The sequence below is a fragment of the Lissotriton helveticus genome, chromosome 10 (assembly GCF_964261635.1).
Source record: "Lissotriton helveticus chromosome 10, aLisHel1.1, whole genome shotgun sequence".
Classification (NCBI taxonomy): Eukaryota; Metazoa; Chordata; class Amphibia; order Caudata; family Salamandridae; genus Lissotriton; species Lissotriton helveticus.
This window is the reverse complement of record NC_136071.1, coordinates 1207909528-1207935992: the sequence shown is the minus strand read 5'-3', so window position 1 is coordinate 1207935992 and position 26465 is coordinate 1207909528. Positions and strand designations below refer to the sequence as shown.

Below are 26465 nucleotides of genomic sequence, written 5' to 3'. Positions count from 1 at the left end.
GTCCTTCTTTTCTTACTTTGGAATCTTCAAAGGTGATGAGTCTTTCAGTTTGAACCTCTTGGATAGTAGCAAGATTTGGTTGTCTGCTACATTGTGGGAGCCCACTGGGCCTACTACTTATTATCCGCCACATGGTGTGGTTTTACCAGGTCAATTGATACAGACAGGTTCTCCTTTTTTCCAGCAAGGGGCAGCAGTAGCACTGTTCTTGACCCGTGGACTGCTAGAACTGGTACTGGTTTTCTGTAAGAAGGCCCAAATTCCTTCTTGTCTGCTATTTTGTCCCTGACCAGATCCCCAATCTTTGGAATCCAGACTGGTCTTGCTGGGACTGGTGGTTTTTCTTCAGTGGTCGTTGGCTTTTCGTTGGTGTTGCTTAGACTTCTTCTTGTTTCATTTAAGTCCTGTAAAACAGCCAAACGATCTTTGATATCAAAGGGTTTCTGTTCCACCATTAAAGTATGACGATCGAGGTCTTCAACCAACATTCTAGTACCAAAAAGGAGTTCATATGGAGTGATTCCACCCAGAGAATTTCTTGGCAGGTTATTAAGACTATGTTGGACATTTATTAGATGTTTGACCCACCCGTCACCACAACCTAATATCCTAGCTGTTATAGATTGCTTTATGTCATGTTTTTTTTTCTCCACAACCGAATTTCCCTCCGGATGGAAGGGACTCGAAAATCGCAATGCAACGCCCAAGCTGGCTATGGCCTCCTTGTAAGCCCTAGAGCTAAACGCAGGACCCTGGTCAGATTGTAGCGTGCCGATTGCGTATGTGCCGATAAAGACTCGCAAATCTTTTATAACAGTTCAGGTGTCAGCCGAGCGCTGAGGCCACATCCAAATGAATCTTGTCCTAGTGTTTGCGGGACCGCTTTTGTCCACAGGGACATTGGAGCGTGGATAGTCTAATGCTATCTAACAGTGGTGTCTGTACCAGGCTGGCTAGCTGTAGTCAGGAATCTGGTGGTGTTCCAAGCTGTGATATTTGTAACAGTCATCGCAATTCATTCCAAATTCGTATACATGAGCTTCCATTCCTGGCCAGAAGTACATATCTTCTAATTCTAATAGAGATTTTCAGATCCCTTGATGTATCAGACCCTCTCCCATATGTGCTTCGTGAATCCGTGCACCTCTCCGGTTCCTGTTTGAAATTACCCTATCCCCCACTCCAGGGATTCGAGCAAAAGGAACACAGTTTGCATCAATTATGTATGTATACTCGAGTGGATAGTTTAGAGGTAACGCAGCTCCGCTGCCTTTGCTCGTGGCATTGACCGCGAGCATGGTTTCACCGTCTATTTTCGTTTTTGAATGAGTGATTGTAACTACGGAAGCCGTGCCTTTGCGGCTTCATCAGCGAATGAATTCCCTTCAACATGAACGCCATCACGCTGATGAATTAGTGTATGGATCACGTGAGTCTTTTGTAGTTCTTACTGTAAAAGAACTACTTGTTCCTAAAGCATTTTGTGCTTGATTGTGCCACCTTTTGTGTCTTCAAATCCATTTTGAACCCAGTTCTGCAGATATTCATTGTAAGACTGGACGCAGTAATACAAATCGCACACTATGAGTGTGGGGAATTCGCGATCGTTATTTTCAAGCGCCATCTTGAAAGCCAGTAGTTCAGCTCGCTGAGCTGTACAGTATCCGAGAGATTGAGTTTTTGTGACCATAGGTCTGAATTAACCATCGCGCCAGCGACCTTTAACAATCGCACACGCAGCACTAAAAGCTTGTTTAGCCCCAATTGTGGGCTGTGCTGATCCGTCTGTATATGTTATACAGCCGTAATGTTCTAGAGGCAGAATTTCAGTAGGCAGAGGACATCCTTGTTCATAGTGGAGAAATTCTTGTGTCTTCAAGTAAGGGTCAAAAACATATCCAACATCTGTCGCAACAAGAGAATTAGCCCATTGTATCCATCTCGGATGTAGAGCTTTTGTATTTGGAATGCTTGCCTTTGTCACTGCCTCTAAGGCAGGTACATATGTAACGACTTCAATGCGTTTACCCTGTGCGAGGGCTCTCTCTTTTGCTACCGCAGTTTGAACCGCGGTCAGAATTTTTTCTGTTGAAGTGAATTTAATTTCAGCTTGTGTGTACAAGTGAGATTTGTAAGCTATTGGTACCTTTTCACCTTCATTAAAGGTTAGGTATGTGAATCCGCATCTTCCTGGGATGATTCGGATTACAAGGTTGCGTACATTGTCACGTGTTTGTAAATGTTTTGTTGCTAACATGTCTGTTTGTACTGAACGCAAAATTTCTGTGTGTTTTTTAGTCCAATTAATAGGTTTGATTAGTTCGTAGAGAGGTTTAACCCTTTCTGTGTAGTTTAGAATATAAGTTCTTCCGAAATTCAGGAATCCTTGAATTGACTGTATGTTTTTCAGCGTTTTTGGAGCTTGGAGCAGCGCACATTTTTCTAAAAAGTTTGCAGCCAGGCTTTTGCCTTCACTTGATAGTTCCTATACCAAGAATAGAATGTTGAGGTAGGCAATTCTTGATTTTTTTAAAGTTGAATTTATACCTTTCAGAGGCAAATCCAAGTATTATGGAGTTCACCCTGGTCAAGTGCCTGTCCAAGTCATCATCTGTAAAATAGATGTCATCGACGTAAGATAATGCCTCATCATCATACGTTTGTAGTAACTCTGTTACTCTGGCTGAAAATAATCCAGTACTGTTCTTGAATCCCTGGGGGAGACCACAAAAGAGTTGTTGTGTCCCCATTATTGAGAAATCTGTCAAGTACCTTCTTTCAGGTGCAATGTTTTGACCGAAGAATCCATTTGAAATATCTAATGTAGTTTTATATTTTTCCGCACAATGTTATTCATCAGTGCTGCACTGTGTGCATTTTGTACTGCAAAGGTTTTGCAGCAAGAGTTTAAATGTCTGTAATCCAAAACTAGACGATATGTGTCGTCTGGTTTGGAGACAGGAAACAAAGGATTGTTCATTGATGAGGTGCATGTTTCAATCACCCCTTGATATTCAAGTTGATCTAAGATCTCCCTGACCTGTTTTTTTTTAGCTTTTTGCGTACTGGATACTGCCTCTGAGCAGTAGGTTGATTTTTGTTTTAACTGGATTTTATGGTGAGGAGAGTCCTCATCCCATCCCACATGATTTTTATATAATGCTGGAGCCTGGGCCACAGCCCATTTTCTGGCATAGGTGTATTTTTTTATGAATAGGAATATGATTAGAGAAGGCTGGCATAATGATCTCTTCCTCACACCTTGGAGCTCAGAGGGAAAAACTAAGGACCCAGGTTACCCTCCACTCAAAATGTGCTCAACCACAAAACCTGGTCCTAATCCTTGTAGGCTATACTTTCTAACATCACCTGTCTACTAATGTATGTAGATTTACTTAAATCTAACACTCACCATATATCTTTCGACAGGGTGTGCCTTCCTAATATCTTCTAAAACCCGTGTGTGTCTACATGTGTCTGCGTGGCTATCATCCAGGCAATCTACTACATGTCCATAGAAAAATGTGTGTGTGGAAGGAAGGAACCTCACGGGAGCTACCACCAGGGAACTGCTGACTGGTACTCGTCAGTTTGTTCCTCTTATCATTGGCTCCTTCCCACCATAAATGAAATAAATTGCACGTAAATATGATATAAAAGGGAAAATAATGATAAACAACTCAAAAAAGTGATTCTACCAAGTTACATTCATCTGCACCTACCCCCTGGGTACAAAAACTGCTATTGGGTGCTCTACCCTGTCTAAAAGTGGGTTAGATATCCATAGCTATATGATATTCTTTATTCTGTGCTGGGTATCTACTCCTATTAAAACCTACACTCTACAGTTGATCTTTGTTTTAATCCATAAGAAGCCAACATGTTTTGTTGCCTATCTATCTTGGTCGGCAACTTCTTCAGGGCTGGGGGTTTCCTTTGCCGCACATTACCGGATACTTCCAGTGTTTAAATCTGCAGACACAGACACACAACAACAAAGATAAAAACATAGAGTGACACTGATAAATATGTTGCCCATCTTCCAAACGATTGTTTGATGTGCCAACTGTATTCAGGACATGCTGTGTTTACCTTCACGAGGGTGCCTGTCGGCATACCTGTGATTCCTCATATGCCAGTTTTAAGTGTTAGTCCCCCATCGTGTGGTACGGTCGCTGTATGTCAACCTAAAAAACATGTCGCATATCGGGTCAGTTTTTTTACTCGTGTCCCAATTGGTTGCTTCCTCCCCTAACTGTCACGTCTCCACTCAGCACTTTTAATATTTGCCAAGCATTGCCCGCTACGCGGATGCCATTATGCCCGTGCTACTTGGTTTTGTGGCGCGTCAGGGTTTGCTCGCATTCATCATCTAACACACTCGCGGCATATGCAAGCCAGCCCCTGCATCTTTCCACCCTGACACAGCTGCGCTGGCATATTGCGCGAGCCTTCCTCACACAGTGCATCTTACCGTCACCTTAGTCGGTCTTAACTCGTATCGGGCTTCCGTTCCTGCTGCATTCGGCTCTATTCCCAATAGTTGTACTTAAGCGGACGCTCAAGCGTGCCACGTCATCACGTACGTACGTATGTCACGTGACCTGGTGCCCACTGGCGGCCATCTTAGAGTGGTAAAAGATTTCTGATGTCTCTAGTATACTGGCATTGTTATCCTATTAATTCATTCCAGCTCGTTTTTAGTATGTTACATATTCAAATAAATGACTTATTATGTGAGCCTAAACCTTGGAGAAACAGCCACTACCATCTCACTCATAGGGAATAGTGTAGCACAGTGATTATTGTTTGTAATATGTCTAAGATCCTCTATAATGTTACACAGCCCCTATCATGGCCCTATAGACCTCTATATATGTCCATGTTCATATTGCATACACTCGGAAGTGTGTTGGGTATAGGTATTGAATATTTATGGCGTGTCCAAACAATTAGCTCAGGAGAGCCCTCCTGGTATGGCGTCATCACCATGTGATTACCTTATTCCATTCAATAAGGTCATTCAGGCCTCTTCTGTCCGCTTGTTCCTGGTAAATCCAACGGGCTTCTTTAATTATCAATATTGGTTGGGTCTCCCCGGATTTTTTCTAGGAGTACCCATCAAATTTCTCTGGGTTGGAGTTTCAACTCCTTGTAATGCTCAACCAGTCTAGTCGTCAATCGACTGGATTTGATCGTGCCCCATTGTTCTTGTATGCGGATCTTCACCTTTCTCGTTGTTAGGCCAATATAGTGTAGACCACATGGGCACGTCAAGCGATGTTCCGTGTGTGGGCTAACTGAAAAAACCAAGAGTGTCCAACTAGTGAATGGAAGGACTTGGCATTTGAACAGCCTAACCAATTGCAACACGGCCAACGTAATTTATCGCTTGACGTGCCCATGTGGTCTACACTATATTGGCCTAACAACGAGAAATATTACGAACAATAATCACTGTGCTACACTATTCCCTATGAGTGAGGTGATCAGGATGACAGAATTGCTATATTGCTAAAATTTAAAGTACATGATATGTGGGGAACAGCATACACTATTTCATTACAGTGGGGAATAGGCAGTTAAAACAATAACGATATACCACTTGGGCCCCTTTAGTATCCGTACTGGAGGCAAACATCACATACATGCTAGTGGCTGTTTCTCCAAGGTTTGGGCTCACATAATAAGTCATTTATTTGAATATGTTTCATTCTATACGAGCTGGAATGAGTTAATAGGATAACAATGCCAGTATACTATAGACATCATCAATCTTTTACCACTCTAAGATGGCCGCCAGTGGGCACCGGGTCATGTGACATACGTACGTACGTGATGACGTGGCATGCTTGAGCGTCCGCTTAAGCATAACCATTGGGAATAGAGCTGAATGCAGCGGGAACGAGAGCCCGATAGGAGTTAAGACCGACTAAGGTGACGGTAAGATGCACTGTGTGAGGAAGGCTCGCGCAATATGCCAGCGCAGCTGTGTCAGGGCGGAAAGATGCAGGGGCTGGCTTGCATATGCCGCGAGTGTGTTAGATGATGAGTGCGAGCAAACCCTGACGTGCCACAAAACCAAGTAGCACGGGCATAATAGCATCCGCGTAGCGGGCGATGCTTGGCAAGTAGTAAATTGCTGAGTGGAGACGTGACAGTGAGGGGAGGAAGCAAAACTGACCCGATAAAAAACTGACCCGATATACGACATGTTTTTTAGGTTGACATACAGCGACCGTACCACACGATGGGGGACTAACAGTTAAAACTGGCATATGAGGAATCACAGGTATGCCGACAGGCACCCTCATGAAGGTAAACACAGCATGTCCTGAATACAGTTGGCACATCAAAAAAACGTTTGGAAGATGGGCAACATATTTATCAGTGTCACTCTATGTTTTTATCTTTGTTGTTGTGTGTCTGTGTCTGCAGATTTAAACACTGGAAGTATCCGGTAATGTGCGGCAAAGGAAACCCCCAGCCCTGAAGAAGTTGCCGACCAAGATAGATAGGCAACAAAACATGTTGGCTTCTTATGGATTAAAACAAAGCTCAACTGTAGAGTGTAGGTTTTAATAGGAGTAGATACCCAGCACAGAATAAAGAATATCATATAGCTAGGGATATCTAACCCACTTTTAGACAGGGTAGAGCACCCAATAACGGTTTTTGTACCCAGGGGGGTAGGTGCACATGAATGTAACTAGGTAGAATCACCCTTTTGCGTTTTTTATCATTATTTTCCCTTTTACATCATATTTACGTGCAATTTATTTCATTTATGGTGGGAAGGAGCCAATGATGATAAGAGGAACAAACGGACCAGTCAGCAGTTCCCTGGTGGTAGCTCCCGTGAGGTTCCTTCCTTCCACACACACATTTTTCTATGGACATGTAGTAGATTGCCTGGATGATAGCCACGCAGACACATGTAGACACACACAGGTTTTAGAAGATATTAGGAAGGCACACCCTGTCGAAAGAAATATAGTGAGTGTTAGATTTAAGTAAATCCACATACATTAGTAGACAGGTGATGTTAGAAAGTATCGCCTACAAGGATTAGGACCAGGTTTTTCTTGTTGAGCATAATGATCTCTTCACCATGTGGGCACTCCCTTACAGAAGAATGTCATAACCCTTGGATTGTTTTTCCCAAAAGAGTGTTTTTATTTTCCTAGTTATGTCCCCCTCTATTCGGAGTGTTACTTTGTATAACTTGTGGGGTACACTATCCCTGGTGTCTGCAGTTTCAACCTGAATGTATTCATTCAGATCCACTATCTCCAGATGATCTTTCAGGGTCCTGCGAGCTATGGTGACTGCTGCTGCGATGTCCAGCATTGTCTAGGTCCACTCCCCGTTCTTGAGTTGTGTCCTCAAGATCCTCGCCATGTCTGATTTTAATACTTGCTACCTTCTTTTTGGAGAATTGAGATTTCTCATTTTTTGGAACGTGTTAATCATCTTTGGACTTCAAGCGTTCTTCCTTGTGTTCTGATCGTCCTCTTCTTTCGGATTTCTGCGAGGAAGTCTTAAAGGTACAAGAGGATCGTGTATCAGTATCTTGATATCTATCAGGTTTTCCTAAATTATCCCTATTTTTAAGGTCATACCTCTTTTCAGAGGGATCCTTTTGAGGAGATCTACCTCTTGATTGAGAGCGCTTCTCTTTAGGAAGTGACTGCCTACTATTTTCCCATTTCTTTTTAGGAGTAGTTAGATTGTTTTTGATTTTTTAAAAATCTGGATTTTCTGTTATTTCGGGCCTTACAGGTTTCCCTCCCAAACTATCTCTTCCTAGTTCTTCGTAGGATTTTTCAATAATTCTGGCAAGTTCATACGGTTGCTCATTAATATCGAGTTATTTTAATTTTTGGCGGATTGCCACCGATGCTGCTTCACCTTTAATGTTTGCTAATAGAATAGCTGAGACCTGTTTGAAATCTTTCAGTAATTTCATACCCAGATGTAAGGCCGGTTCTGGACTGTATTCATTTTGAATCTGTCTCACAACGTCTGGTATTACCGCCATAGACGGGACACCATGTGTTTTTGTGTAGATTGAAGCAAAGACTGTACCCCATGTGTCACAGTCCTCCACGTGTGGTGCTATCCCCATTGGTAAACAGATTGTTAGTACACCTCATGAGAAACACAGGATTCTATCGGGAAATACTGCCTCTATTTGAGTAATTTTCTGGACTAACTAGAACGGAATTCGTTCCCTTTTTGCGGGCAACTTACCGATGACTGACTGTATAGTCTGTGGTGATTTTGTTTGTGTTCCCCTGATGAGGGGTGTGGTGTGGTATTCTTATTGTATGTTGGACTGTTAAAGTTCGCATGACATATTGTACCAATTGCCTATGTATTTTAGTTAATTGTTTTAGCTGAGCTAACAGTTCTGGGCCTGTCATTTGTTCTATGGCATGATATGGTATGTAGCTGGCTAGTACCGGCCATGTTGCTCCTGGTCTACCTAGTGGACCGAGCCTCGTAATGTGATTTTGATGTTGTAGGGTACCTTTAAACCAGAGCTGATGATCTTGGTAAGTTAGTGGAATTTCAACGTCCTCGAAAGGAGCGTATTCCTCTGGAGGTTCCTCCATCTTGTAGAAGTGGAACACATGTGTTGTTGGATTTGCTTGTGGAAAGATAATCCATGAATAGAATACCTCTGTCTGCCGAAATTCATGTGCCTCTATGACAAATATGACTTTACCACCTCTTGGAGATAGGCTTTTTTCTATAAGCTTTATAGCTATGGCTTGCCGCACATTTTACGGGATGTTTATAGCATCCACATCATCCTGTCGGAAACCTTTAGTGTCAAAACCTGGTTGGTTTGCATTTACTGGCGTTCCACTGCCCCAGGATTGTCTTCGTCTGACATTTTGTTTAAGAAGTTTGCAGAGCAAGTTTCAATAAAATGAAGATAAGGTGCACAATATTTTGGAACACTGTATCCTTCAACGTTGAACAAAACCAAAACTAATACATAAGATTTTTCGTCCTACTCAGTTTATGGTAGATATTGTATCCTTTAACCCACTCCAGATGTCTATTGGAGTTTTTACGGGATAAAGGGGTCTCTATGAAAAGCACAACTGAGTTACTCTAGTATCTAGCATTAAATTAGTGCCTTACCAAACATTGGGCGCCATGTAGTGTAGTTCCTATATTCCCAATAGGCTCTGCGCATTGGAATAATATATCCTATAGATGTGACATAGGACTTATGTCTACTAGGTCCCTATCGAATATATTAGACTTAATTGTGAGTGCCAGCTAGCTCAAAGGTTACTAGAAACTTTCTCGAATTCACAAGAAGGGATTAGTCTCTGACAACCACATAAACATGACAACTTTGCTTCCCCAAGATAAAACTGATCTTCAGAGTCGTGGAAACAATAGATAGATAATTCACTCAGTCAATCGTGCATGCTTCGTTTCACCAGCGATGCAGATAAAATAGAAAGACGGGCGTTTTCAATAAAAGGATTTATTGAATAGTCTTCTTTCTCAAGCATAAGAAATGAACTTCTACAATCGTAAAACTGGTTGCAATATATAATGCATACAGTAAAGAGTAGAATAAAATAATACTGCACGTGCATTGTATGTTGCCTAGACCATAGATAAATACATACATAAATAACAGAGGCTAAAAAGTACTCAACTGCTGCTTCTAAAATACACCTACCCCGGTGTACCTAACCTACTCTTAGTACAAGGGAAGAAGTAAGTGAGGTGTAGAATAAATAGATTATTCTTTTGCCAAGAATCTGTCCAAGACTTCTCTTAGGGTCTAATCAGCTCCGTACCTTAATTTGGAATGAAGAAGGTCAGGCTCAGGACTCGATTTCCCAACAACCCACAAAGGTAGCTTGGAAACATTGGAGCTGGATTTCTCGGCAGGAGAAAAAACAGCGTCTCTCTGTGTGTCTGCTGGAGGGTTGGCTACCTTCGGCACTTGCAGTAGCAGGGCGCGTCGGGAAAGTAGATAGTCGAACTGCTCCAAACCACCGTGTGTTTGCTATGGCAAGTGTGGACATATTTATACCTTGAAGTTGCCCAGTTTGACGTAAAGGTGGACATAATAACATCATTAAAGACTCTCAGTTCTTTGAAAACACCATGAGTTCTTGGACTAGTCCGTATTCGAAGAAGGGGAAGTCCCTAGTCGCTGAAGCTGAGTTTTCCAAGAAATCGTTGTAGATTTTCGGAACTAGTGGATGTAGACCTGCCGTATTTGGACTGCATGAGCTATGTCTAAATATGGTTATGATTCTTATGCCTATATAAGGACATAGGGCCAGATGTAGGTAGCCAAATACCGGTCGGTAACGGCCGAATTCGGCCGTTACCGACCGGTATTTGGCTACCGAGATGTAGGGGCAGGTAAACTGGGCAAATCGGTAATTTTACCGAATCTGTAAATATACCGGTCGGTAAATTTACCGACCGGTATTTTTACAGAATCGGTAAAATTGATATGTAGGTGGGACTCTTCTGAGTCCCACAAGGCCTAAGAAATCGGTATTTTACCATCAAATTCAATTTGATGGTGAAATACCGATTCAGGTGTGCATGCACATGTGTGCATGCACACCTGTGCCATATGACAGGCAGACCTGCCCTTAGGGCAGGTATGCCTGCCATATGGCCCCCGAACCTTTTTTGGGGGTGCTAGAGGGTGTCAAAGTGACACCCCCTGCACCCTTGCCAAAAATCGGTATTTACCGATCGGTAAATACCGACCGGTAATGCCCCATTCATTCCTATGGGCTTCAAAGCCCATAGGAATGAATGGAGCATTACCGGTCGGTATTTACCGAATCGGTAAATACCGATTCTTAACGATTCGGTAAATGGAACATCTGGATGTTCCTACATACCCCCACTTCTTATTTACCGATTCTTAATTACCGAATCGGTAAAATTCGGTAATTAAGAATCGGTAAATAAGTTTTACCTACATCTGGCCCATAGTGATTTATACCTATACTAGCTTACCCGGCGCGTGTTGCTGCGATCTCCGAATAAAGGAAATTCAAGGAAACTCGTTATGATAACATTCAATTTACATTGTGTTATTTTTATTGAAACTTATTCATTTTAATATGTAAAACATTTTAAAGTGTCGTTTTTATTCTATTTATTTGAGTGCTTGTGGATATACGTTTTTTTGTTTTCCGTCTGGTGCGTACATCAGTATTCGAAAGATTGAGGGCCCTGGGGGGCCGATATTTAAAAACATTTTCCAGAAACCTTTGCGGGAGTGTACTCAACAATTTCCCAAAGTTTCCTGGCGATCGGATGAATGCTGTTTTTAATTCTATTTATTTATTCGAGTACTTGTGGATACACGATTTGTTGTTTTTCCGTCTGGTGTGTACATCAGTATTTGAAAGATTATGAGGGCCCTGGGGGGCCGATATTTAAAACAAATTTATGCCAGAAACCTTTGTGGGAGTGTACTCAACAACTTCCCAAAGTTTCATGGCGATCGGATGAATGGTGTAGTAATGCATAAAGGACAAACTGACAGACCGACCTACATTAGTTTTTATATATATAGATAAGGGCATGAATCGGGAAATTTACAATAGTGTCCAAAAATGGTTCACAACAGGGTGTGTTGTGATAGAGGCGGGCACAGGTATTTAGCAGACCCGAGAAGGAACCACAGTCCCTTACTCTCTACATCAAACATGAATATGTTGGTACAGTTGGGTGGTTGGGGCATAAACACGAGATCAAAAATGTACTAACTCTGATTCCAGTTCTAGATACAGGGCAATGGATGGTCTCCTGCGCTTTTACAGAGCTGCTCTTGTGGGTGTCTGCTTTGGCCCATACTGGTGTCTGACAAAAGAATGCAGGAGTCAGGCATCCTTCTCCTGAGATCAAGTCACGCCATTGGATTATGGACCAAATATTATCCAGGAAACTAGTGAGGAGGCAAACCTATCCCTGAACCTTTGGTCTTCCGCGTTTAATTCTTCTTTCTCAGAATGTCTTGAACCTTTTTGAGGTGTCTGCCCATTCTGATGTGTACTTAAGATGTGTTACATTTTGCGCACAAAAGGGTCTGCTGTGCTGCAGATCCAAATTTCTGTCTTGGAAAACTTGACTCTTCATTTAATGCATTTACTTCTGGTTACATTTAGGATTAAAGCTATCCTGGGGATTGGTCAAGAAGTAGCTCGGGGGGGGGGGGAGGGGCTAGGGTAGCCTTTAATTTAAAATAAATTAATTGAACTATGGAGCTGCAGTTAGGATTGGAGTTCGGTGTAGGGTTAGCGTTCTATTTTAAATAAACTCATTGTAATTGAATATAGTTAGGTTAGTTCATCTCCTTTAGTGATGGAGAACATGTAAACATACATGTAGGTTCTGTCCACAGACCGCTTCCGCTGATTGTTGGCAGACACCCACTGTATCCATTCTACGCTTGGCATGTCCTTTTTGAGCCCACACATTGCTCATAGTCGGTTCCCTTCTCGTCTAGCCTAGTTCTCTGATTCCGGTTCATTGCTTTTCCTCCCTTATACTTGTCCCACTTAAGGAGCGTTTTGCTCTCTGCAAGGTTTGATTGCGTGAGTTATGTTTCTACTGCTGTTACACCTTGCATTGCTGTGCACGAGGGACTGCTTGTCTCTCTCTGTCTCTCCTGCTACTTCCCACTTTTCAGCCCCCCTTCTTTTAAGAGTATTCCCCAGTGTCTGCTTACCCCATTACCTTGCACTGTCCCCACCGCCAGCTACTGTATCCGTAAGGTGCTTTCTTTATGTGGATCTTAATATGTTCCATGATGGCTTCCAGTCAGTCCACATGCACAGTGGCAATCCTAGAATGTTTTTTATCGTGCTTTAAATTTGTCTGCTGCGTATGCATGCTCACCTTCGACCGACCTCTTCTAAATGTTTTTTATTAAAAGTAAAACCACACATGCGGAAGCCATCTGGGGGAAAAACATTGGCAAAGCCGGTAGGTGTCGGAGGCAAGACCTTTTTGGCTTTGTCAATGATTGTTACATGTAGCAATGGGTAGGGCTTGGGTTGATGTAATGTGTTTTCATTTTAAGGATGGGGATCAATGTAATGGTAGGCTGAATCCAAGAAAGGCCAAGTGAGGGTGGAAATGATAGAGGTCATAGCTGTCCCGTTTGACCCCGGTGACCTAGATTCCCACCGTTCTCTAGAGGGACCACGGTACCTGGACTCCATCTCGGGTCCTCCCGTCCGCAGTGGTCCAGAGACGCCCCGGACCCCGTCCTCCTCCTCTTCCCTTCCGGTGACCAGGGCTTGGGCTTGATTCAGCGCTGAGAGCCCCAAGCGGACACAAGTCAATCTTAGTCCTGGAGTTTTTTTACCAGGTCTCCCGCCCTCTGTGTCACTTTTCATTGCAAATACATTTTCTCATTTTTCAAGATGTTGGTTTCTCATATTGTCATCAAACTAACAGGGTTTCACTTGGAGTTCTAAAGTTTTAAATCCATATTCCTTCACTCTTTAATAAAGGATGTGTAGCTATAAAAGGACATTCATACAGGCCTTAACTTAGTGTTTTGAAGGTGAAGTATTTATGGTCTTTGTCCTAGAAATGGAGTGCGTTGATTGTACAACAAGTTAAAAAAAAAAAACCTTTAAAAAAAAAAACACTTCACTTTTCTTGGTGCAGACAAGGACAGTTAGCCACACATGAAACTATACGCAATTGATACTTTGTAGCTATTTATTCACGGAAACCGAGGTGTTGCCTGGTCCGGAAAGAGTCTTCCAGGAAACAACTGCACAGAGCCTTTGGGCAAGGTCTTCCTTTAGCTCTGTGTCCTGTCTCATCGCTTTGTTTGACTCTATCCTCTGCCGCCTTGGCGGGCTCAATGTCCTCCGATGCCTCGGCGGGCTCAGCTCAATGTCCTCTGCCGCATTGGCGGGCTCAATGTCCTCTGGATGCCTCGGCGGGCTCAGCTCAATGTCCTCTGCCGACTTGGTGGGCTCAATGTCCTCTGACGCCTCGGCGGGCTCAGCGTCCTCTGGATGCCTCGGCGGGCTCAGCTCAATGTCCTCTGCCGCCTTGGCGGGCTCAATGTCCTCTGCCGCCTTGGCGGGCTCAATGTCCTCTGACGCCTTGGCGGGCTCAATGTCCTCTGACGCCTCAGCGGGCTCAGCTCAATGTCCTCTGCCGCCTTGGCGCGCTCAAAGTCCTCTGCTGCCTTGGCGGGCTCAATGTCCTCTGACGCCTTGGTGGGCTCAATGTCCTCTGATGCCTCAGCGGGCTCAGCTCAATGTCCTCTGATGCCTTGGCGGGCTCAATGTCCTCTGACGCCTCAGCGGGCTCAGCTCAATGTCCTCTGCTGCCTTGGCGAGCTCAAAGTCCTCTGCCGCCTTGGCGGGCTCTATGTCCTCTGCCGCCTTGGCGGGCTCTATGTCCTCTGATGCCTTGGCTGGCTCAATGTCCTCTGACGCCTCGGCGGGCTCTATGTCCTCTGATGCCTTGGCGGGCTCAATGTCCTCTGACGCCTCGGCGGGCTCAATGTCCTCTGCCGCCTTGGCTGGCTCAATGTCCTCTGATGCCTTGGTGGGCTCAATGTCCTCTGACGCCTCGGCGGGCTCTGCTCAATGTCCTCTGACGCCTTGGTGGGCTCAATGTCCTCTGCCGCCTTGGCGGGCTCTATGTCCTCTGATGCCTTGGTGGGCTCAATGTCCTCTGACGCCTCGGCGGGCTCTGCTCAATGTCCTCTGCCGCCTTTGTGGGCTCAATGTCCTCTGTCGCCTTGGCGGGCTCTATGTCCTCTGACGCCTCGGCGGGCTCAATGTCCTCTGCCGCCTTGGCTGGCTCAATGTCCTCTGCCGCCTTGATGGGCTCAATGTCCCCTGCCACCTTGATGGGCTCCATGTCCCCTGCCACCTTGGCGGGCTCAATGTCCTCTGACGCCTTGGCGGGCTCAATGTCCTCTGACGCCTTGGCGGGCTCAATGTCCTCTGACGCCTTGGCGGGCTCAATGTCCTCTGATGCCTCGGCGGGCTCAATATCCTCTGACGCCTTGGCGGGCTCAATATCCTCTGACGCCTTGGCAGGCTCAATGTCCTCTGCCGCCTTGGCAGGCTCAATGTCCTCTGACGCCTCGGCGGGCTCAGCTCAATATCCTCTGACGCCTTGGCGGGCTCAATGTCCTCTGACGCCTCGGCAGGCTCTGCTCAATGTCCTCTGCCGCCTTTGTGGGCTCAATGTCCTCTGCCTCCTTGATGGGCTCAGTGTCCTATGCCGCCTTGGCGGGCTCAATGTCCTCTGCCCCCTTGCCGGGCTCAATGTCCTCTGCCACCTTGGCGGGCTCAATGTCCTCTGCCACCTTGGCGGGCTCAATGTCCTCTGCCACCTTGGCAGATGCTTTCTAGAGACAAACTATGAAATGTTGTGCCAGGTTCTATGCCCTGGGAGATGGTACCATCTGCTCACATTTCTTAAGGTATGCAGTACTCTGTAGGCAGCTGCAGTATGTGTTTCTGTGTGGCCCACTGTCTCCATAGAGTGTACGCTGTGGTAATCCAAGCAACAGATATCCTGTCTCTTACATATGTACCTGCTTGTGTATAGCAACGTGGTGGTGTGTTGGTACTAACATGTTCAATGATTTCTCATTTTCAGGGCCTCTGCCACGTCCTGAGATTAAAGGGAATTCCAGTCTGGCTGGATCTCCTGCTGAGATCATCTGCGAGGTGCCGGTGGGTGACGTGGACTCCATCGAGTGGAAAAAAGATGGCGGCCCCCTTCCTCCTGACGCGTGCTACCAGAGCAAGAACCACAGCGTGCTGTACATCTCAAAATTGGACCTCTCCCACTGCACGTACTACACCTGCAATATCAGCAATCGATTTTACTGGAACGAGTCCTCCTATAACCTCACCTTTGAAGGTACGGAACATGACACATACATGACATCAGAATGGGATATATGATGCTCTGGTCCAAGGTCCGGAACAGTGCTGTGGTGGGGTTTTCAGTAAACAAACATTGGGTGTGGGGGTGTGGGGGTGTGGAAGTCCATCTTTCATCAGAGGCCATAAAGTGCCGTAACTTTCAGGAGTCCATCTTGAGCAGAAATGCAGGGCTTGATGGACATCAGGAATTGCAATGTATTACTGAAATGCTGGCCTCAGCGGGGCATCAGTTGTATGTGGCACTGGGCACAGCTCCTCTTTGCTCATCTTTGAAATGTGCATCCTTTAAATCTCTAGTGAGGAGAAAGGTGGACATAGAAGCTTGTAGAACGCCGACAGGTATTTGTTGGGCTCTACAAGCTGTTTAAATAAGTAAATCGAAGGAATGGCAGGATTGGAGTAATTTCAATCCAAAGAGGAAAACCAGAATCCGTGATAACGAGTGAGCTGTGGGTTCTCAATGTCACCCAGGATTCTTGCTGGTCTAAAAGTGTTAGGCATCCCGAGACCATCTGCTACCTACAGGTAGTTATAACCTTATAATACATACCCCATAATACAATAACATTTAATAAAAGCATAAATCATAGCGTTACAGAAAGCACTCAAAAACTACAGGTCCAGATTCCTATCTGCTGTCCTTCCATTGCTAGCACAAAGTAAGAAATGTGCTGCATGGCGCTGGTGGTAGTGGCTCCAAGACTGGCTACTAACTTCATCCGTAAGGCTTTTTCAGCTGTTGTGTCCCTGTGCTGTGAACAGGAGGCCAGTGAGCTGGCCCTTGGAGTCTCTTGGCTTGACTGGGCTCTGGAGGCCGCTCCCCTTGAGCAGAATATGGCAGACACAGTCCCTCTCTTCACTAGCGACCAGGTGCACTCTTTGATAGTGAGTCTCTCTTTGCTGGTCCCTTGTTGCTGCAGAGCAGTCCTTCTTCGGTCCATCTTCCAGGTTGGTTGAGATCTGGTGCCCTCTTTATGCTTGAAGAATGCCCTCATGGCAGGTTGCAGTTGGTATCTAATGGGCTACCAGGTTCCCTCCCACCTGGTGACCACTTCCCATGATGTATGGAATCTGGCTATTCCCGTATGCACCATTGTGCCCACTCCTAAGTTGTTGAGACCCCTCTCTCATTCTTCCGACCTCCCTAGCCCACTCCTATGGTGTGACTACCTCTAGGCTACACACTCCAGGAAAAATGGGGTTGGCAACTGGTTTCCCCTCTGTTCCCCGTGCCAGTCTGTCTACATCAACAATGGGGCAGCCCTCCCCTCTGGTGCCCACCATCTGCTACTCAAAGGCAGCTTCACCTTTGAGGCCTGCCTTTCGAGCAAACACCTAAGTTGCTTCCTGCAGGAGGAAGGTGATACCTCCCTGGCTTGCAGTCCATCATTGACCCCCTTCCTTGGAGTCACTGGCATGTCTCTCCAGGAAGGCAGAAAGCTGTCTTGTGTAGCAGGCACCATGTGTGCCCAGGAAGGTACAGGAGGTTAAAAGACCGCAAGCTGGCAACTTGTTAAATGCTGAAGACTGCAACAAGATGTATTCTCTAGATACACCCAGTAAATATCTATAAAAATGTATATCCCTGGACCATGATAAGTCCGCGTATGCCTGCTCTGGACTAGGACCTCATGGACGCCTAACGTCTCTTGTATTCTACTTGACAACCAACAATTGGACTGGAACGTGATTTAATGGAACACGTAGCACATACTTCATATGACAACTAGTAAACCTTCATTGGACGCAACAAGACAATTTGAAACAAGTGGCTTGTGAAAGACTAATTCCTTACTGACTGTTAGACCTGGCACCCTTGGCGTGGGTCTCCCTTATATTTTTGCTGTTGCCTCATGTGTTTTTGCTGGACTTTGTATGGGACTTGCGTGTCGCAAGGAGCTGGAAGCCCGACTCGAGCAAGAAGCGTGTCGTCGAACTGACGATTCACAACACGAAGCGTCCAGCATCACCGGAGAAGAGAATCGACGTTGCAGCAGACTCCGACGCATCACTGGGAAGCATGTCGCAGGAGAAGAGGATCGACGTCGCATCAGACACCGACGCATCTCTGAGAAGTGCGTCGCAGGGCTTGTCGCGGCTCATCACCGGAGAAGAGGATCGATGTCACCGCAGACACCGCTGCATCACCGGGAAGAGTGTCGCATGGCCTGTCGCGGCTCGCATCATTGTGGAAGCAACTCGCATCGTCAGGAGAGAGGACCGACGTCGCCGCAGACGCCGTCGCATCACTGGGAAACTTGTTGCAGGGCTGTCGCGACTCACATTGTGTAAAGTATCTCGCATCGCCGGAGAAGAGGACCCACGTCGCCGCAGATGCCGCTGCATCACCGGAAAGCATGTTGCATCACGGAAGGAGCGCTATCTTTATTTGTTTGCACCGGAACTTTGCCGCATTTCCATCGCTGCAACATTTCTGTTGTGGAAACGCAACGCATCGTAAGGTACATTGACGCAAAGTGTCGCATCTTAAGAACTGAACTAAGCTAAAACTACCATTTTTAAAGTAACAGTATTGTGGATTTATGTAATTTGTGGTCTTGTGTTCAGCCTATGTAGAGAATATTTATTTGTGTGTGGTGTCCATTTGTAGTGTTGTCGCTGGGTTACTGTATGTGGTCACAAATGCTTTACACACTGCCTCTGAGATAAGCCTGTCTGCTCGTGCCAAGGGGGTGAGCAGGGGTTATTTTAGGAGTGTACCCCCTTAACCTGACTAGAGGCAGGGTCCCTATTTGTCACAAGTACCTACCTGTGCCAACTAGAGACCCCCAAATCTAACACTGACCTACAGCATTTCAGTGCTGAAACTTTTTTTGTGTTAATTTTATCAGCCTTAAAAAAGTCCAGGAGGACGAAACACGTGTCTGCTGCTGTATCAGGTGTTCAGGCTACCCCAAGGGATATCATTATTGAGCCCAAAATGACCTGTTTGTAACTTATGTACCCATCTCTGTTCAAAAGTGAGCAAAGCTCTTGACAGGTGTGTGGAGCGCGCCCTTAGTTTTTCTAAGACATACCATTCCATTTCATCCTCTACATGTCCTTTCCCAATGTAGTGTGCAGTAAGTTTTGTGGCATCCCTTTTGCATCTAATAGTGCTTAAGTGCTCCGTCAATGGAGCCCGCACTTTCCTTTTCGTCATACCAACGTACATGAGATTACATGGGAATTTTATTAAATGCACAACATTTGTGGTGTTGCAGATGGTCAGTTCTGCCAGTTTCCAGGATGTCCTTAACCAGAAGAGTGAAAGAACGAAGTCCGGTGTTAAGGAGCACATGCTGCAGACAGGGGCGGTTCCTCCATGTGGGCAGTGGAACGTCGCCCCACTGCTTTCTCGCATTGCGAGAAAGCAGAAGGGTTTAGTTGGGAGCGGGCAATCCTGCTTGAGGGCATGAAAGGAGTGGCTTGCCCACTCTGAGGGTGCTGATGGCCAAACCAATCATACGCGCTCTGCGTTTTCTCCATGTAGGCTGCATACAGCCTACATGGAGAAAATGGCCACCCCATAGACGCCTGTGTGGTCATCGTCCCAACCAATCACAGTGCTGCCATTGGCTTAGGATAGGGGAGGAAGGCTGCCTGGGCTGCTTCCTGTGAGCAGCAGAGACAACGCGGGACCGGGCAAGTGAAGGTAAGGTAACCTTTTTTCTATTTAATGAAACTCCCCCTCCATTCTCCTCCACTCCCACACCTTACATTTGTAGATCTTTTGTGTTCCTTCCTGAGAGTTCACTCCTCTATCCTGGAGGGCAGTAGCCTGTCTCGAGAACCGCATCTGGTGTGCAGCTGTAAACACTCACTGGAATCTTTTGGGCGACATATTCAAAAGTTACATTGAAGTAGACTTGAGCAACAAGCCTCTTTATTAATGCACTACTTCTTTTGATACCTTAAAGTATCAAGTTGAGTTGTCCCATTTAGAGGTTACCACGGATCAGTTGTCAGCGTGTAACTCTGTACTCGCCAATGGGGCCTTTGCACAGTAAAAAGGACAATGCTGGGTTTTACTGTCTGGACATGTAAAGTTAGTAAAACACCTTGCCATCTTTTTAATATAACGCACACTGATTTTAGGGCTTAGTAGGTCTGCCTGATGGGTGAATTCCAAATACTTCAAATGGCAAAAGTCGAGTTGGCAGTCAGACTCAGAGTCCTGCTTTGTCACATTAGTAGAGGCTGCTGTCTTTGAGGGTTTTCCTGACTGATACTGGTGGTAACTGAATGACTGACTGTCTCTGGGCTCTGCCTAACCAGGCCTAGGGCTAGTGCTATGGTGGAAACACATTGAAAACTTACACATGTGTACATTATGTATTTGGCTACACTTCTAATTGGCATGATTTACCCTATAAATCCCTAGTACATACTAGGGCTGAGGTATTGAAACTACCTTTAAACCCCTAGTATGGAGACCAGTAGCTTTTTCTGCACTTGCATGTGTGCACTGCTAAAGCCTGAGGCCAGTTTAAAAGCAGCCCTGGATGGCAGAACTGCTGTTAAAATGTAAATTGTGCCACAACTCAACTTTGGAAGTAGGGGTACTTAAACATTGATAATTACAATATTGTGGCTTATTGGGTACCCCCATGGTCTCCCCGGGGTGGGGTAGGGTGGGGGTCAGGGGTCCGGTACTTATAAGGAGGGTCCTTATAAAAGATCTTTTATATGCCCTGACGTTCGAGAAATTGCACATTTCACTTCCCCCCCATTGTAGCAAAGTGCTTCCCAAAATCTACTGTTGTGCTAGGAGTACTGAGTGAGGATCTACATTATGTTTGCATATTCAGGACCCCAAATACTACCCTAGGTAGCCCAGGGGTGGTGGGGGCATGTAGCTATAAGCAGGGCCCTAATAACATGTTTTTATAAGCCCTGGTGTGTGGTGGCGAGCCTCAGCAAGGCCTACCAGTGCAAGGGGTTTGCACTTCTCTGCACAAGTCCTCAGACCAATAGGATAGAAGTTGGCACAGAAACTGGAATAGAAAATACAAAGTTTATTAACCTCATGAGGTGGAACTACATTCACACAGCACCCTTCAGTAATGTATGAAGTAGCAAACTGAATGGAAGGAGCTTGGTCCTTTTATACCCACACAGGGGCTCAAAAGAAGGCGGTTCAAGTACAAGAAGTAGGTTTTAGGCACATATAAGGTCATACAGAAAATGCACAGTCAACAAGTGGGAGGAGCTAACAGTTGCTAATTCTGGTGAACACATCCTGACATTTACAGACTAACAGCAGCTACATGGACAGCTGCAAAGTGGAAGAGGCTAACTATAACCTGTCTCTAGGCAGATTTCAAGAGTAGACAGCAAGGTAGGACAGAGCACATGGCATACACGTGGTAGCAAATGGCAAACAAAATGGCTGGCAGAAATACAAAATGGATTCCGCAAAACGGAAAAGATAGCCTCTAAATACAGGATGGCTTCTGCTAATGCTAACCCAATCGCTGCCAAATTACAACAGACGACCCTTTTAGCATTAGCTGAAGACATGCGTTCATCTGGGGTAATTTATTTATTTATTTATTTATGAAGCTTGTAGAGCGCACAGCTACCTCCGGCGGAGGTGTCCTGGCGCTAGAATTACATGATAGTCCCCGTAAAGAATAACCAGAAACATATCCCACAGAGGGACTAGGAGAATGCAAGGATCTGACAATACCAAGCCCTAACGCTTAGTGAACAACCAGGTCTTGAGTTTGCGTCGAAAGGCTGGCTCAGATTCGCAAAACCTGAGATCAAGGGGGAGGCTGTTCCAGAGCTTGGCGGCAGTGACGGTGAAAGATCTGCCGCCACTCCGAGAAAGCCTGAATCTTGGTACCATCAGGAGACGAAGGCTGTTGGATCTCAGATGTCTAACTGAAGCAGAGATTTTGAGACGCTTTCTCAGATAGAGCGGGCCAATTCCATGAATAGCACGAAATGTCAGGATCAGAATTTTGAAATCGATGCGTCGTGAAATAGGAAGCCAGTGAAGCTCTTCTCGGTAGGCTCTGACTGAAGTACGGGCGGGGATATTACCAATGAGCCGGGCTGCCGCGTTTTGAACTATTTGTAGACGGTCGATAAGGTAAAGGGGGGCACCTGCATATAGACTGTTGGCATAGTCTACATGGGTGGTAAATGATATGCATCCTGTACATCGATGCTCATCAGTTTAGTGACCTCTTTATTTAGCATTTGTTGTGCTTTCATTTCTGCAACATTTCTTTTAGCAGGTGTACAAGCAGTGATGCAAATAGAGCAAAGCATGGGACCACATTGTATACATATACAGCATGTAAATAGTATCATCAATAGTATACATAGCATAGTCAGTAGCTTCCAGCCCCAAGCAATAAAGAGTGTCCACAACCAGTTCGAAAAAGTCCATGTACCTGTCTCTGGGTGAGTCTCCGCAGCAATCTTATGTAGTTTAGAGATTGCATCATATACTGAAAGACGAGTGATCAGAATGAAAACACAGCAGCTGCTGCCGATGATACGACAAGCACCACCTCGATCAGCCAAAATCCCATCAAGTACCATATGATTCTGGAGTGCTACAATCCTCGCAACTTGTAGCTCTGCTGTAATGTTCCCAAGTGCCATTGCTGTCTGATTGGTAACAGCTTCCACAACACGAGTCAATCGCTTTATCGTTCTGCTGTTCAAATCAGCACCCATAAAAAAAAAAAATTAAACCCAAGTTAAAGTCGAGTCGACCTATTGTTGCAAAGCTGTGTCAATTTGGTCAACTTCATCCATACTTATTGTCCTCTTATTTCTGTTCTTGGAAATGTCATCGTATAACTTGAAGTTGAGATGATACGATGCAGGTGCCAGAAACACAGGGGGCAACAGAAAAGACACGTAGCAGACCCCAGACCACCCCACAGGTAGTTGGTTGTATCCCTTATCACCACAAACGAAGTATGTATTATGCGAAGACTTAAAACTGCTGTTATTGGTACCTTCAATTGTCAGAATTACAGTATATTCACGTCTCCCCACTGGAATTCTCCCAAAACTACTAATACATAAGTCTGCTTTAGCTCTTGTCACAAAAATCACAAAAGGTCCATTGTTCTTTATAGTCCTTGTATTTGTGAAGACATGTGGTATAGAAATATAGTCAGGTTGGTACTCCTCCCATTCCCATTTTGTTCCTCTAGCTTGAGGGTAACCATTCTCATCAGGATAACATTCTTTATTAAGGTGATAATTCATCTGTCCTACTGCCATCTCTGTAATGTTGGCCCTTTCAGAGGCAAACAAAAGCGCAACCCAGGCTTGACAAGAACCGTTATGAGAGAACGGAAGAGGAATAAAAGGTGTTTCTCCTTTCTTTTGGTGCGCAGGTATCATCCCACACACCCAACAGTCGGTAGTATTCGTGGCATTATGTGTATGATCTGGATAAATGTATTGTTTAGGTAGGATTGTCGATGCTTCTGCTCATGATAGTGAAGCATGAAATAGTGATGCTCAACTGGTGCAGAAGTAGTTGTAATCGGCCATTGTCTAGCAGGAGCCACTTTCTCAACAAACCAAGTTATTGCTGCCATAGCCACCATAGCAGCAACAATCCCTATAGCACAAATTATTTTCTTATTGCAGATCTTAACAACTTTTGATCTTTCAGCAGACATGATTATTTTGTTGTAAAAAAAAACATTTGTTGGAGCTCTTATCCCTGGTCAGCCATTGGTTTCTTCACCAAGGGTCAAGATGGATGTCACTTCGCAAGACTGACCCCCCCCCCCCTTTACCACATCGGCTCTCCGTTTCACCAACCCAGGGCGATAGCTCAACTAGTCCTTTTCGACAATGCAGGCTCTTTCCTTGGTCTCAGTTAGTATCGTGATGCTCAAGAAATCGCGTGGCCCGGGAAGACTCCCTCAGATTCGTCAGGTGAGATAGCGTGGCACTTCTCCATTTCTAAGACCTCTCGATGATCAATGAGCACAGCAGGTTCCACCAAGGCAGGCGACACTCTCTTACAGTGAGTGCTATGGACCCAGTTCTTCCTGTTCGTCACTCGAACTGCTGTCTTTGTCGCAAGGAGCACTTGCTCTGGTCCTCGCCACCTCGGCTCCAAACTGTTCGACCGCTCGAAGACCTTGACTATCGCATGGTCTCCAGGATGGAGTTTGTGGGCCTCACCTGTAGATCTGTCTGGAAGAGCTTCTCAAATCTGTTGATGAATAGAGATCAAACTGTCGGTTAACTGTGCCAAATAATCATTCATCAAAACACATGGTACATCATGTACAGGGCATGGCTTAGGAACTCCCCAAATGTTCATCGGTCTCCCAAACACTACTTCATATGGTATAAGTCAAGATCGTGAATGTGGCACCGATCTTATGGACAACAATGCCAAGGGTAGTGCGTCTGGCCATTTCAAAGATGTGGAAGCAAGTATTTTAGCTAATTTCAGCTTTAGTGTAGCATTGTACCTCTCCACTAGTCCTGCTGATTGCGGGTGGAAGACTGCATGGAATTTATGTTTGATCCCTAATCCTTTCAGGACATTCTCAACAACTTGCCCAATAAAATGAGGTCCGTTGTCACTCCACAAAAGTTTGCAAACTCCATATCTACGGAAAAACTCCTTTAGAAGCACCTTCGCTGTAGTGAGAACTGCATTATCCTTTGTAGGGTATGCCTCTATCCATTTACTGAAGGCATATACCACCATTAGGACATACTTTAAGTTATTGCAGCGTTCAAGTTGGATGTAATCCATCTGCAAAACTTCAAAAGGTGCAGTTGGTGTAGCAAACCCTCCTGTAGGAGTCTGTGTCCCTTTACCAGGATTATACTGCCAACAGATCAAACAGGACTGTACTATTCTTTTAGCTGTATCTGCAATCTCTGGATGCTCCCAGACTTGTGTGAGCAATTTCGTTATTGCTAGAGCTCCAACATGTGCCATTTGAACCATAGGCTGTAAATTAGCAGCAGGCAATTTCCACTTATCCATTTCTTTGTTACGCCAACAGCCCTCATCGTCTAACATTCCTTCTTTAGACCATTGCTCTAGCTCTTCCACAGAGGCAGATCTGTTTATCTAATACTTCTTCTCTAGCATCATGCCAACGTTCAGCTTGTGATTTCACTACGTACATGGATGTAGTGCTTTGTTGCATCGCAGTCCCACGAGCTACGCGATCTGCAAAGGTGTTGCCTTGGCCTATCTTATCAATGACTTTCTTGTGCGCGCTACGCTTAATAATAGCAATTTTCTTTGGATATGTAAGTGCAGTCAAAAGATCATGCACTAGTTTTCCGTGCATTATCTGCATCCCTTGGGCTGTAAGAAAGCCTCTTTCCTTCCAGAGTAGGCCAAAATAATGGGCAACTCCAAAAGCATAGCATTTGTCTGTATAGATGTTCGCACGCAAGTCAATGCTAAGTTCACACACTCGTGTTAAAGCTATTAGCTCAGCTGCTTGAGCCGACTTCTGTGGTAAGCGAGCTGTCTCCACTACTGTCTTAAGTGTCGTAATTGCATATGCAGCTGAGGTCGTACCATCGGGTAACTTCAAACAGGATCCATCAACCCACAGTTCCCCATCTACATCTGAAAGGGGCGTATCTTGCAAATCGACGCGACCCTTTGTCTGTTCCTCAGTATGGAAGATACAATCGTGAGATTCTTGTGACTGAGCCTGAGTCGCTGGATATGGCAACAAAGTAGTTGGGTTTAGTGTCGCACATCTCTTTAAAGCAATGTGAGGGGCCGACAGTGTCAACTCGTATCCTGTTAAACGAGCACTAGTCAAGTGTTGCGTCTTGGTCTGATTCAAAAGTGCATCTACTGCATGGGGTACTAGCACCAACAGTTTATGTGACAAAACTATCCCTCCACTCTGACGTATGGACACAGCTGTTGCTGCAACTGAACGGAAGCACCCAGGCAATGCTCGAGCAACAGGATCAAGAACTGCTGAAAAATATGCACAGGGACACTGCTTGCCACCGTGTGCCTGTACTAAAACTGACAATGCACACCCATCTTTCTCATGTACATAGAGTGTAAAAGCCTTCGTTTAATCTGGAGTGCCTAACACTGGTACCGAACAAAGAGCTTGTCGTAACTGACGAAAAGCATCCTGGCATTCATCTGTCCATGAAAGGGGAATTGGAGTGTCTTTAGTCAAAAGCGCTAGCAGGCGTTTAACAATGTGTGAAAATCCTAATATCCATTGCCTGCAGAGTGAAGTCAAACCAATGAATGCACGGATAACTTTTCTGAGTAGAAGGTACTGGTGTACCTAAAATTGCTTGAATGCGATCTGGTGTAAGTGCACGGCCCTCCTTAGACAGAAGGTGATCAAAATAGGTTACCTTCTGTCTACAATGTTGCAATTTCTTCCGTGACACTTTATGGTTTTGTGTAGCAAGAAAAGAAAGTAGAGACAAAGTAAAATTTTCACACTGCTCAGGCGTATCTGCTGCCAACAAGATGTCATCGACATATTGTATTAGAGC

At 45.2% G+C, this 26465-nt stretch overlaps 1 protein-coding gene across 1 annotated transcript in view; it reads left to right on the top strand.

The window, feature by feature from the left end:
• The window catches only part of LOC144784213 (uncharacterized), a 255285-nt gene that overhangs the window by 71966 nt on the left and 156854 nt on the right, over positions 1–26465 (top strand). The window contains exon 3 of the mRNA XM_078662868.1: positions 15664–15930. Coding sequence (XP_078518994.1) covers positions 15664–15930 — 267 coding nt within the window. The remainder of the gene's footprint in view (positions 1–15663; positions 15931–26465) is intronic.